The following is a 14846-nucleotide window of genomic DNA, read 5'->3' on the forward strand; positions in this document are numbered from 1 at the left end:
AAATTGATGCCTTTCAGTTTTTTTATCCATATGCTGAAAACTTAGGTAATTTATATCTTAAATGGCTTCTTATGTCTCAAATAACTTTGCCTAGGTTTCTCAGTATTGCTTAATTTTTTTTTTAATGCTTTGGAAAAGAATTGTAATGGAATAAAGGAGTATTTATGGTAGTGGCATGAGATACAAGGCTGAAAGATTGGTTCACATTTAACATAATTACATATATAAAACGTAGGCATCATTCTGTTGTCTTAAAAATATGGCTTTGCTTGTAAACATGGGTGCTGTACTGAACTTTAAGAAGTGATGAGTCATCCTCTGGCTTCTGGTCCTGAGGATCAGCACTGGTGGATCCATCTGGAATCAATAGGCATCTCCAAATACTTGGCGTAGACAAATGGCTAGAGATGCTTATTCCCAAAACAGGAACAACTTTTGGAGAGTTCCACTTTTTCTGTTTACATAAAATAAGCATGAAAGGTTAAAGGGTAGAAAGTTGCTGTTAGTTATGGTTCAAAATAATTTCCTTTGAATACTGGTGTGTTTCTTTGTGCTAGCAGTTGACCAAAAGGGCGACACACTTCATGGAAGGTACAGACATCTGCTTAAGAAAATTTAGATTAAGGTGTAAATTAGATTTGAGAAAATGTAATGAAAAGTGAAAGAACTGACAGCAAACAAAAGCAGCTATTGATTACAAATCACAGAAAAGCATATCCATCTTGGGTTTTGTTTGGATAGCTGGCCATGTAGTAGAGGGACTGGATAAGGTGGCAGGATGTAACGGGGAGATCGCAGGGTTGTAATGAACGTCTCAGTCTTCGCTGTCATGTAGGGATGCTGTGTATGATTGCGTTTATAAGCCACAGACCCACTGGAAAGAAGTGTTTTCAGAGACGTTGAGGAGGGTTGAGTGAAGAGGAGAGCAGAGCAGCAGAGGAGATGGTGGTAATGTCAGAGCGGAGAGAGAATCTGAAGCATGTTGCCAGTGAAGTTATGATAAGAAAGTGAGAGTTCAGTTGTGACAGAGATGGGAATTTGAGTTGAGGAAAACTATCTGAAGAAAACACTTCATTCAATATAAGCTTACTGCTTTTATTTGAAGGTTGTGTAAGTGATATATATATATGTATATATATTTTTTTTTTTAAACTGCAGTGCTTTCTCCTTTCCTGTCTTTCACACTCCCCTATTTCATTTGTTTTTTATCCTCATTTAGGAGGCCAGTGATAACTCTTTTTGAGAAAGTCTTAACTTCTGCGATACTCTCTACTCTCTCCATGTCCTCCCCCTTACCTTGAAAACCGCTGAAGCTTTCCTGTAAACATGTACTTCTGTCAAATGACTAGGGACACTGACTTCTTGGTAATATTAATGTACAAGAATTTACGTAATTTATAACACAGGAACAGGAGAGACTTTGAAAGTCATGATTGTAGCTTATGTTTTTATGCATATAATAATTAACAGCCTTGGTTATTGCATCGCTATAAAAGGTAAGCATACAGCTAGGTAGAGGTGACCTGGAATAAGTTACTGCTGTAACCCCCTTATTAGTCATTCACATGACAGGTGAAATCGCTTTATACTTTAAGCAGCTTTGATCTGTTGCTCTTTGGGGCCCAATTTACTCTCATGAAGATGATGACAAAGCTCATGTTGATGTTTCATCAGCTTGGTGTTGAATAGTGGTGCACAGTGTTGCTGAGCTGCTTCCCACACAGAAGTTTCTTGATTAACTGAATATATTAAAAGTTATTTCTAATGTCCATCAACATGGTTCCAAGAAAGCCCCCAGTGCTTTGTAGTGTTTTAATATTTGAGCACGTTGATAATAATTTGGCTTTGAAAATTTTGATTAACTGGAAAATACTACTCCATAGAACTTTGTTTAGGTTCCTCTGTTTCCATATCCCATGTCCTCTCCACAGCAAGCAGTATGTGTATAGATTGCACTGAAGTCTGTGTATGGTGGAGTTTAATATACAGAGGATAGAAGCAGTATATATGCATAGTTTTCCCCCCCGCCTTCTAGCTTCTTGGCTTACAGTGGTGTGGTTTCCAGTGTTAGGCTCCACGATTGTCATTGAAATGTGGTGCTTCACAGTTTTACTGTTGATTTTAAGTGCCTGTTTATGTCTTGAGTATCTCATTTTTCCATTACGCGGTTGTACTTTCTATTTTTAATGTATTTAGCTGCTGGGAAGAAGTGGTGCTGATGAGTTTGTGTTGAATTTGACAATAGCAACATGTCTGAAATATTTGCTGAGTTTAAGGCTGTGGTAACTTATGTCTAGTAGAGACTCTGCATAATTGGTGAGAATTATGAAAACATACAAGTATTGCAGTTATATATGTTTTTGTTTTGGGAGTGGGGGTGAAAAAAAAGATGTGCTACTTAAAAATTCTACAGTATGTATGTGTGAGAAGACAAGGAAGAGGATTTTTATGAGTTAGGAGGAGAAAATTAATTAGCTCTGTCTTCTAAGATAGTTATGCATCTTGCCCTGGAAATTAATATTAGCCAAAGAAGCTCTCTCAACACAAAAAAATTGTTAAACAATTTTGTATTAATGAGACTTTTGAGTTTATTTTTTCCAAAAGAAATTTTTAATGGAATGACTCTGTGAAGTTTTAATAGAACTGATTATTATAGCCTGGCTGTAAAATGTTGAATAATACCCTCATTCAGTGGCAGAACGTTAGCGTGATCTAGGTTGGTGCTATTGGTGTTAATTCTAGAGGGTCTTTTTAAATCTTGCACTAATTCTGAAAAATATTCTTGAATCTGATTTTAATGGCATTGCTGTAGCCCATAGAGGTCAAAGAAAAATGACTTGCAGTCATTCTTTTAGGGGTTTTGAGTGTATTACTGGATATAGAATACAGTACCCTGAACAGAGGTGTCTTGGGCCTGTTACTAAGGGTCGTGGAGGTGTCAAAACATTTTTTTTTTTTTCCCTTTACCCAGCAACATAAATACATTCCCATTAAGTATATAAAAGGGAATGTAAAAGCTAACAAATTAGTACATTGATTTGAATTCCTTCATTAGTTTTAAGTGGGGCTCTGCTGCTGGTGAAGTTAACATGAAGATAGTTATAAGTAAATGACATATGGAAGCTGCCTTCTGAAGGGCTGTAGAGGCTGGCTTTTTTATCTTCAGCTGAGCTGTATTTCTAGCACACGGAATATATTTTTTGGATTTTTTTGTACTTTCTGTTAGATCGTGGAATTTTTTCCTAGATGAGCAAGTCTAGACACCCAGCCTCTGAAACACTGATGATTTCTTCATGACTTAGGAACCAACAAAAAAAGTGGGTCAACCTCTTGCAAATGTCTTAAGCCAGGGAGGAGTCTTGAGAGGAGACCATACATGTGGGGGAAATCATAGGTGTGGAGGGCTGTGTTAATGAGTAAAATTAATCTGTAGTCATAAGATGTAGCTGATGTTTTCTCATAAGCTTGAATTTAGTGTGTCATGCTAAGTGTATAAGGCTGGCTGGGTTAGAGTGAATTTAATCTAACCACAGAGCGCAGAGGTTTTTAAGAATAAATAGTTAATAAAGCAGATGATATTATGAATGCCAAGGTCAAACTCAGAGCAGAGATAAAAATTTTAGTTTTCTTCAGTGTACATAGTTTGTTATAGGCAACTTACTGTTGACACATCCAAAACAGGTGGAACGCCTTGTATGATTTTTAGATGTCAGTGGGATAATGGAGTTATTAGAAACAGAGCGAGGAGAACTGCTTGTCTCCACCTGTATTTTCCTGCTGTTTATTCCTGCCATCCTTTCCACGAGTCAACAAAAGTAGTTGCCAAGTGGGATGGTAGGAGGAAGCTTTTTAGTTGCTGTGTGGCATTTTAATGCACATTAAAATACTTTAAGAACATGAGAGCAGTAAGAGATGGGTGTACAATGCTATGTTTAGTTGGTTTCTATTATAGAAATTAAAACTCAGAACTACAACACTACTACTTTTCTGTAGGTAGTAATCACAGTCAAGCAAAACACTGACAGTTCCGTTTTCAACTCTTAAACATGTTCTTAGATGTATTATGCAAGGTGGTGTTACCCAGGGTGACTTCTGCCTTCTCTTTTCTCTGTGCTGTTTTTTCTATTTAGGGAAAAGGACACGTTCTGTAAAGTAACAGCAAGAAGTGGAGATGTTCTTCATTATATGCTTCATCACATCTGTAGCTTTTTTTTTTTTGGTATATCCTTTGCATAGAAATGCTGGTGGATGTAATAGCAGTAACTTGCTTTAATACTGATACAGTCACTTTATTTTAAAGTTATTTCCTTCCTTCTCCTATTCCTTAGTGTTTTGGAACTTCTTGATCTTTTAGTTTCATACATAGCATGTTAAAATGCTGTTTACTTGTCTGTGTTGCTCCTCCAGATTTGCTGTCCCCGTTCTAAATGCCGGTGTGCAGTCAAGTGAGAGGAAATGATCGCTTGTCTGCTTTGAAACTTTTCAAGTGGAAATCTTGAACCTGTGTTTTGTGCTTGGAAGCGTGTTAAATCAAAGAACGTTACTAGGGTCTCTGACTTCTTTCTGCAAAGGAGTTCTGTGGTGGTTCCTTATTGCTAAAAGTTGTTATTCTGCAAGATGTCCAGCTTTTTCATACTGGGAGGACATCCCTGACACAGTCCTACAGGGGCTGTGCTTACACTAGTACTTTCAAACACATTCATAAATGACCTGGAGAAGGGTATGGATTATGAGGTGACAAAGTTTCTAATGGTGCTGATTTATTCAGGACAGTAGAAACAAAGGCTGCTTGGACCCCAGCCCCCTGCTCAGAGGAGGGTCAGCTGTGAGATCAGACTAGGTTACTTAGGGCTTGAAAACCTCCGGGGATGGAGATTGTACACCCTTGCTGGGCAACTGGTTCCACTGCTGCGCTCTCCTCATGGAGGGGATTTCTCCTTAACTCCAGTCTCATCCTCCCACCGTGCACCACTGTCAAGAGCCCAACTCTGCCTTCTTAATGACCTCCTCATAGGTACTGGCAAGCTGCTATCAGGTCCTCCTGAAGCCTTGCTGTCCTCATGCTGAACAAGCTGAGGTCCTTCAGCCTGTCTGCACCAGGCAAATGTTCCAGCCTCCTGACCACCTTGGTCATCTTCCTTGCTGCAATAACCAATGTCTTCCCTATATTGGAGGCTCAAAATTGGACACAGCAATTACATGTGACCTGATGAATGCTGACTGGAGAGAGAGATTTGCTTCCCATGATTATTGGCTTTGCTTCTGGTGATATAGCTCAGGATGCTCTTGGGAGTGTTCACTGCCAGGGCACACTGATTGACAGGTATTGAACAATTATTGGACAATGCAGCTGTATGCTTTTTTCCTAGTATAAACTTACAGCTACCTTTCCTGCACGAAGTTGGGAAGAATATTGTGCTAGAAAAATAGAAGCTGTTGATCTTTCTGTACACAAAAATGCAGGTTTTAATGCGTGCGCACACACACGAATTACAATTGTGAATGATGGTTTTATCTTGTGCATCAGGGAAAAAAAGAGTATCTTGTGCATTTTGAGCATATTTTTTCTTGGCATGAAAGTATAGCTCTAGCACTTGCAACAGAAGATGATGTTTTACCAATTCAAGGCATGAATTTCAGTGCCAAAGTTTTAAAGATCATCCACATGGACAAATTAATGTCAGCTGATCTTTAGTAACTGTCAGTGGGCTAAGTACAATGTAATTTGAGTTAGTTCAGACCTTTATTGCTTGTGTTTAATGCTAGACTCTTCAGTGCCAGCCCCTTAGACACACATAGTTATGAACTGAAATGCATGCAGTTTATCTCCAGCTCCAGTCTCATAGGAGCTGAGAGCTGTCTGGTACAGATCCAAAAGTATGACTTGGATCATACTTGGATGACTTAGGGTGACAGATCCAAAAGTATGACTCTGTGGAAGAGCTGGATACAAGATACCTAAGAATGTAGTGCGCTGCATCTCCAGAAGTACCCTCTCTTGGCCTGTCTAGTGTGTAATCTAAGCAGGAGCATAAAGCACTTCCTTTCCCAAATGAAGATTAAGAACTCCAGGGGAAGACAGGCTTCTTTTGCTTGTCTTACCGGAGGTTGTATTTAGTCCACGCAAAGAGATGTGAATGAATTATATGCTTGAGGTTTGAAGACTTCTTAATGTGCCACCTGTTAAAAGGGAGCCCCTGGATGTAGCATAGAATCCGTGTGTTTTGTTTTCATTTACTGAGTGGTGTGGAGGGGGGAACACAAAAAAAGACATTAAAAATGATTAAGAATTGCTTTGATTGACTGTTTGACTATAACCATATAAAATTTTCACTCCTCTTAATTTCCTTTATATTTTGATACAGCTGGTCAAACAAGGACCGAGTGTATTTCCCCTCTAACGTGAGAATGTACCATAGCTGGGTTTGAAGTAGCTTCCCAGGAGCAGTCTAACTATGGCAACAGATCCACAACTACTTTGCCCCTCCGTAAAGTTGAAATGAATTTAAGGAAAAAAGTTATAAGATTGGAAGTTATGTTGGTTTTTTTTTTTTTTAAGTTGACACTATCAGGGAATGTCAGAAATCCTTATTCATCACAGTTGTGTACATTCTCTGCACAGTGTCTTCACTGTCTCCTCAAGTCACACCTGGAAGAGCTTCATTTGAGCCTCAGTGAAAAACTCCTTGCAGAGAACTAGGGGTTATGAGGAATGCAGCTTGTCCTAGATTTGCTGCATTTGCAGCATCCTTAACTTTTGTCAGCTGTTATTGTAGAGGTAGGTTATGGCATAAAACACTGCTTTTTGATTGAAAACATGGCTTGCAGTACGATTTGGATTTAACATTGTATTCCAATATTGGCTCCAATACTGTCACATATAATAGTATTCTGAAGAAAAGATGGAATTTAACCAATACAGGCTTTTCTTTCACTGAAGATATCAGTGTAGATTTATGTATGGTATTCTTTTTTGATTAGTGCCCTATTTCAGTATGACTATGCTTTTAATAAGTGATTAGAAATAAAAGTTGACAGATGATTTAGGGTATATGTGGATTTACCCTCTTCTAAGTTTTTTTAAGAAAGTCAAATTTAGAGTTGTTAAGAACTGTATTTTCTGAAGCTACATGACTATTGGTGGAGTGTTTCTTTTGCATATGCCAAGGGCTATATCCAGGAAATGCCTTGAAAGGTATTTCTTAAACTAAGGTCAGTGCGCCTTAGTAGAAGAGCTGTAGAGTGAATAAGAAACTAGCTGTAGTGTACATGACAATAGGTGTTGTGTTTGGGGGGGGAAAAAAGCTACTATTCAGTTTCCTTATGTATCAGTATTAAGAGCAATCTTGTTCAACTTAGATGAAAGTGAAGTAAAACATTCTGTTAGCACAAAACCAATTCTTTAGGAGATGTAGTCAATACAAAGGAGGGTTAGAGCATGGTACAGAAAGGACTTGATTACCCCAAAATAATAGATGTAGTATGAAATTAAGGTGTGGTTTTTTTAAAGGAGGGGGGAAAAAAAAAGACATGGTGATGAACTTGAACCCTAAAAACAAGTTTCTACTGTAACTTGAGAGCTGCTCTGCTGGAAGCAATTGGGGAGGACAGCATGGATGGATGCAGTGATCAGAGGATAATGCTAAGTTACTGCTGTGATTCTCAGGTGAATGTGTTGAAGTATCTCCAGTGCAGAAAAGAAGGCTTAGTGCTGTTATATACAGCCATAAGACCTTACCTGGAGTACTGCATACAAGCCTAGTCATTCATAATTGAGAAACATGAACTGAAGCTAGAACAAGTATAAACGAGGGCTGTATTTTTTTTTTTAGTACAAAAATATCCTGAAACAAAGAGCGGTATGAGGAGTATGAACACAGGATTGCAGTGTGACAGGACAGTGCTGTCTATTCTTTGGCTATCATGGGCAACACATTCCTTTTCCCCAACTTAACTGAGTTCCACTCTAAAAATAGTTAGGATGCTGGCTTTTGCTGCTCCCTTTAGAGAGCTGTTCAGAATGCATGGTTAGAAACACTTCAGGATCATAGGGTTTCACTAAGTATAAATTGAGACTGAAGCAATGTTTCTGAGTTTGCTTGTTGACTTGTTTTGGTCAGTATGAAGAACTTTTCACTTATAAATAGTCTTTTGTTAAGATACTAAAGCTTTCATTGGTTATAATTTACTCAATTCTTTACTTGTCAATCATTTTAAAAATATGTGTATTATCAATAATAACTTTATCAAATATTTACAAACTTGTTCTCAATTCTGACAGAAATAGAGTGATAATTCTAGTAAGATACATAGTTACACCTTATTGCTGAGTTGCAAAGTAGCTGTCATCTAAAACTGGGAAATACAGCCTTCGACAGTTCATGTTACTGGACAGCTTTCTCCTGCTGTGCCCTCAAAATACCTCAGTTATCTCAGTGGTACCTTATAAGTACAGACCCACATTTTCATTGTAACCTTGCTATCACAGATAGAATAAAGGTCATCTATTTTATTTGAAGATACAAACAAGATTGCTGTCATTTTTATTCTTGTTTTAAATACAATTAAACAAAAAAATGAGCTTAAGTATATTCTTAAGTTTATTTTACACAGGAGTAGTGTTATTTGGGTCTGATAGATTTTTAAGGAGTTTTACTGACCCTGTATATGTGATACCTAATTTTCAAAAGTGGATGCCTAAAATTAGATGTCTCTATCTGTAGCCTTGGTCTAGTTTTCAGAGGAACTGGAAACCTAGAGAAGGACTCTTCTTTCAGCACCGGCATTGCATTTTCCCGTAGTGACAGGACAACCTGTGTCAGAGTACTCTGAAAACCCAAAGCTGTTCTCAGTTTCTTTTGTTCTTCCTGATACCAGCATATTTTTTTATTACATCTTAACAAAATTCTTTATTAATGGAATTCTTTAAATAAAAAGAATTAAATTCTTTATTAAAAACCTTTCCTTTTGAAGCATCCTCTGGAAAGTTGGAATAGTGAACTCTGTTCAGATTAAATATCTGAATTCAGAGATCTAGTTATGAAATCTAATTTTCAGCATCTGTATTTCAGCTATCACCGTAGTGCGTTGCCTGCGCAGAAAATGAGCTCAGTTGCCACTTTCAGACCTATGGCACCGTAATACTTCTGGGGACCATCCGTAGGGCAGTTGCAGGCACCCACATGTCATGCTCAGACACTTGGCTATGCTTTTTTTTTTTTAATTAAAATGTCTGACTACACGAAAGAAACAACTCTTCCCCGTTTATTTTTACTAGTATTTTTTAAAAAGTCTGTCATTCATGATTGGGCAATCCTCCCCCCCCCCCCCCCCCCCCCCTTCTGCTGATTTGGATGTAATACGCTTATTTACATGTACATTTTTAAGGGATGTCATCACTACTCTCGCTTTCACTTCTTCCTTTCACTTAGGGTAGCTTTTCTACTCTTGATGTTTTTTGAGACAGTAAGTTCTTAAAGGCAATGAATCTTTAAATGACTGATTAAAGAAATAGTTCAGCTGTTGACCAATGAAGTAATTTTGCAATTTCAGATCACAAAGGAGATTAAAGCTCAGATTGAAGTAGAACACGTTTAGGGTGCCAATATTATGAACTGCAGATCCAGGCAGGGCCAATTAAACAAAACACCTTGTACAAGTAATAGGGCAAACTCAATAGTAAAAACTGCTCAAACTGTTTTGCCTGATTCAGTTGGTTAACTGCTGTGTGCTAAGACTTATTTGGTGGTTACTAGTGTTGTACACAAGCAAGAGAATCTTAACAGTTTGGACTACTTCAGGTAGCTTCTCAGCCTGGGGTGTGTAGGTAATCTATTTCCTGCAAGCTAATAAAAAGCAAAATACACTGTGTTGGTGTACAGCACTGTTCACTATGACCGCTCAGGTACTAGTGAAGGCTAAGGGCCACAGCATCACGGAATGGCATGCTTTGTTCTTGTTTCGTTTCTGACTGACTCATGTTTTTAATAGGTATCAACGAACAAGATTAAGGAAGCAGTGTTGAGCCACTGATGCATCATTCAGGAGTAAATAAAATGTTGGGTGTGTTTGATTTTTTGTTTCCCACAAAGGCTTGGAGCGTTAAAACTGTCTTGCTGTTCGATTCCTTTCCTCCAAGGTTTCCAACATATTTGTAGGTGTTTTGGTCTCATCTTATTGTATTGAAATTCTAGTGCTAAATCTTAGAAACAACTTGATGCAAGTCATGCTGGGATCAAGGTACATCTGACCTAAATAAGCTATCATAGAATCATTAAGGTTGGAAAAGACCCTTAAGATCGAGTCCAACTGTTAACCTAACACTGCCAAATCCCCCACTAAACCGTGTCCTCGAGCACCACGTCTGCCCGCCTTTTAAATACCTCCAGGGATGGAGACTCAACCACTTCCCTGAGCAGCCTGTTCCAGTGCCTGACTGCCCTTTCAGTGAAGTTTTTACTAATATCCAATGTAAACTTCCCCTGGCGCAGCTTGACACCGTTTCCTCTCGTCCTATCGCTTGTTACTAGGGGGAAAAGACCAACCCCTACCTCGCTACAGCCTCCTTTCAGGTAGTTGTACATAGCAATAAGGTCTCCCCTCAGCCTCCTCTTCTCCAGGCTAAACAACCCCAGCTCTCTCAGCCGCTCCCCATCAGCCTTGTGCTCCAGACCCTTCACCAGCTTCGTTGCCCTTCTCTGGCCACGCTCCAGCACCTTGATGTCCTTCTTGTAGTGAGGGGCCCAAAACTGAACACAGCACTCGAGTTGCGGCCTCCCCAGTGCCGAGTACAGGGGCACCATCACCTCCCTGGTCCTGCTGGCCACGCTGTTCCTGATACAAGCCAGGATGCCATTGGCCCTCTTGGCCACCTGGGCATACTGCTGGCTCATGGTCAGGTGGCTGTCAACCAACACCCCCAGGTCCTTTTCAGCCAGGCAGCTCTCCAGCCACTCCTCCCCAAGCCTGTAGCGTTGCATGGGGTTGTTGTGACCGAAGTGCAGGACCCGGCACTGAGCCTTGTTGAACCTCTCACAGTTGGCCCCGGCCCAACGATCCAGCCTGTCCAGGTCCCTCTGCAGGGCCTTCCTACCCTCCAGCAGATCGACACTTCCACCCAACTTGGTGTCATCTGCAAACTTACTGAGGGTGCACTCAATCCCCTCCTCCAGATCATCAATGAAGATACTGAACAGGACCGGCCCCAGTACTGAGCCCTGGGGAACACCACTCGTGACCGGCTGCCAACTGGATTTGACTCCATTCACCACCACTCTCTGGGCTCGGCCGTCCAGCCAGTTTTTAACCCAGCGCAGAGTGCACTTATCCAAGCCATGAGCAGTCACTTTCTCCAGGAGAATGCTGTGGGAGACAGTGTCAAAGGCCTTGCTAAAGTCCAAGTAGACAACATCCACAGCCTTCCCCTCATCCACTAAGCAGGTCACCTTGTCATAGAAGGAGACCAGGTTAGTGAAGCAGGACCTCCCTTTCATAAACTCATGCTGGCTGAGCCTGATCACCTGGTTGTCCCACATGTGCCGCGTAATGGCACTCAAGATGATCTGCTCCATGACCTTCCCTGGCACCGAGGTCAGGCTGACAGGCCTGTAGTTCCCCGGATCCTCCTTCCAACCCTTCTTGTAGAGGGGCGTCACATTTGCTAACTTCCAGTCATCTGGGACCTCCCCGGTTGACCAGGACTGCTGATAAATGATGGAGAGTGGCTTGGCCAGCTCCTCTGCCAGCTCCCTCAGTATCCTTGGGTGGATCCCATCTGGCCCCATGGACTTGTGGGCATCCAGGTGGAGGAGTGGGTCGGTGACTGCCACCTCTTCGACAACTGGGGCTTCATTCTGCTTCCTGTCTCCATCTCGCAGCTCAGGGGCCTGAAAACCCCGAGGATGACCACTCTGACTATTAAAGACTGAGGCAAAGAAGGCATTAAGTACCTCAGCCTTCTCCTCATCCTTCATGGCAATGTTTCCCTCCTTTTGTCGCTGATATATTTGTAAAAACATTTTTTATCTTTAACGGCGGTGGCCAGTTTAAGTTCTAGCTGGGCCTTCGCCTTTCTAATCTTCTCCCTGCATAACATCACAGCATCCTTGTAGTCCTCCTGAGTCACCTGCCCCTTCTTCCAAAGGTGGTAGGCTCTCCTTTTTTTCCTAAGTTCCAGCCAAAGCTCTCTGTTCAGCCAGGCCGGTCTTCTCCCCCGCCTGCTCGACTTACGGCACATGGGGACGGCCTGCTCCTGCGCCTTTGAGATTTTCTTCTTGAATAACATCCAGCCTTCCTGGACTCCTTTGCCCTGCAGGACTGCCTCCCAAGGGACTCTGCTAACCAGACTCCTAAACAACCCAAAGTCTGCCCTTCTAAAGTTCAGGGTAGCGGTTTTGCTGACCCCCCTTCCTTGCTTCCCCAAGAATTGAAAACTCTATCATGTCATGGTCGCTGAGCCCAAGACAGCCTCTGACCACCACATCACCCACCAGGCCCTCTCTGTTTGTAAACAGCAGGTCCAGCGGGGCACCTCCCCTGGTCGGCTCGCTTACCAGCTGCGTCAGGCAGTTATCTCCCACACACTCCAGGAACCTCCGAGACTGCTTCCTCTCTGCTGTGTTGTATTTCTAGCAGATATCTGGTAAGTTGAAGGCTCCCATGAGAACAAGGGCTAGAGATTGTGAGACTTCAGTCAACCGCTTGTAGAATACTTCGTCTTTTTCCTCATCCTGGTTGGGTGGTCTATAACCTGGTGGCAGTCTGTTATCTGCCTTATTAGCCTTCCCCCAATCTTTACCCATAAGCACTCAAGCTTATCATCTATCAAGCTCTAGACAATCAAAACACTCTCTGACGTACAAGGCTACCCCACCGCCTCTCCTTCCTTGCCTGTCCCTTCTAAAGAGCTTGTAGCCGTCCATTGCAGCATTCCAGTTGTGTGAGTCATCCCACCATGTTTCCTTGATGGCGACCACATCATAGTTTTCCTGCCGCGCAATGGCTTCCAGCTCCTCCTGCTTATTGCCCGTGCTGCGTGCATTGGTGTAAATGCACTTCAGCTGGGCTATTGATCTTGTCTCCAACACAGGCATGCCACTCCTAGGCTCATCCCTAGCAAGCCTGGTTTTATCCCCTTCCCCCTTTGAATCTGGTTTAAAGTTCTCTCAATGAGGCCTGCTAGCTTCTGAGCCAGAATCCTTTTACCCCTTTGTGACAGGTAAACCCCATCTGTTTCCAGCAGGCCTGGTGCCATGTAAACTGCCTCATGACTGAAAACCCCAAAATTCCACCTCTGGCACCAGCCTCTGAGCCACGCGTTAATGAGCTGGGTCTTCCTGTTCCATATGCCTCCCGGCTACTGACGGGATGGGGGAAAACACTACCTGAGCTCCTGACCCTTCAAGTAATTGCCCCAGTTCTCTAAAGTCCCTTTTGATCGTCTTTGTGCCTCTATCAGCTACCTCATCACTGCCAACCTGAACAACCATTAGTGCATAATAATTGGATGATTTTACCAGCCTGGGGGGCTTCCTGGTAATGTCTCTTATCCTTGCCCCAAGGAGGCAGCAGACTTCCCTATGGGATGGGTCCGGTCATGCTATCTACCTTATGAGGAGGGAAATTCTGCCCTTAGCTTCTGACTGTAAAGGACACGTTGTGTTTGATTAGCTTGTGCTTGGATATCCACTGTAGGCAGATGAGTCTCGTGTGTGGGTATTGTCACCTGGAATCTGTTTGATTCAAGACATGATGGAAATATAAACATAACTACTTTCTTCTTTCCACATATGTTGATAGCTTACTCCGAAACAGACCTTCAAGAGCCCATCGTATAAAACATGATTACCCTTAGGTTACTTGTGAAGGGGATACAAAGTGTGATAACTTTTACAACTCAAGTGGATTCAAACTTTAAAAAACAACCCAACCCACCCCTCCCCCAAACAAAAAAATCGCGGTATAAATAAGGCTTTTTTCTTAGAGTAAAACTTGCTGGCCATGGAATTGATCCAATGCCTGTTACTCTAATTAAACTGTTCTTATTGGTTTAACTTTCTATTAATAAGATATAAAACATAACAGTGTTGACATTTAAACAGAATACAATTTTGTTGATCTGAATTTGATTTTAAATTGTTGATACTGGATTTCCTGTTTATTCTTATATTAATCCAGGCATTTCTTCACAACCTAATAAAGGCAATGTGTTTTTTTCCAGATCTGTTTTCTCCTGTTTGCTGTTCTCTACATAGTTTCCTACTTTATAATCACAAGATACAAAAGGAAAGCAGGTAAGCCTAGACTTTTTAATATATTAAAAAATAATTTTGTTTTTCAAGTGAATAGGTGATTCTTTTTCTTTCTGCCTCCACAAGGAAAGCGGAAGAACTAAATCTCTGACCAAAAGTATTTCTCATGCTGCTGGCTACTGGCAGCCTGGACTGCTCTGATTGCATGTGCTGCTGTCTTGCTCTCCATCTGCTCCCTTTGTCCCTGAGCCACAAGTTTCCATCCCCTCCCTTGTGCCCACTCCGGCACTTCTCAGACCCTTCAGTGAGCCTTCTAATATCACTAACCAAGGGAGGGAGTGCACTGAAGCATCTCGGAAAAGGATCAGTGAGTGCTTTAGCTGGCACTCTGAGTGAGAATGGGTGGCCATTATGGAGGTGGTGTGGATGGCCACAGTCAGTTGCTCTGTTGTGGCTCCGTGGCAGCCTAAATGTTAACTGTTCTGAGAGGGAAGAAAGGGGAGAATTTCAAGTAGTCGCTTCTGCCTTCCTGGCCTTTAGATCCTGTTGTTCTCCTTTCATGTCAGCTTTTCCAGAATAAGTATCTTCAGGCTGTGT

At 41.6% G+C, this 14846-nt stretch overlaps 1 protein-coding gene across 9 annotated transcripts in view; it reads left to right on the forward strand.

Annotated features, from left to right (window-relative positions):
* The window catches only part of LMBR1 (limb development membrane protein 1), an 81897-nt gene that overhangs the window by 5177 nt on the left and 61874 nt on the right, over window positions 1-14846 (forward strand). For 6 of the 9 annotated variants that reach the window (XR_014228970.1, XM_082319650.1, XM_082319651.1 and 3 more), the window contains one exon: window positions 14219-14291. Coding sequence is in view for 3 of the 9 variants with exons in the window: in XM_082319650.1 (XP_082175776.1) it covers window positions 14219-14291 (73 nt within the window). In the remaining 6 variants the exon portion in view is untranslated. Of the gene's footprint in view, window positions 1-12556; window positions 12641-14218; window positions 14292-14846 lie in introns of those variants that run through there. The other 3 variants (XM_082319649.1, XM_082319656.1, XM_082319655.1) reach the window with 3 other exon arrangements.

This window comes from Platalea leucorodia, assembly GCF_965183815.1.
Source record: "Platalea leucorodia genome assembly, chromosome: 1".
Lineage (NCBI taxonomy): Eukaryota > Metazoa > Chordata > Aves > Pelecaniformes > Threskiornithidae > Platalea > Platalea leucorodia.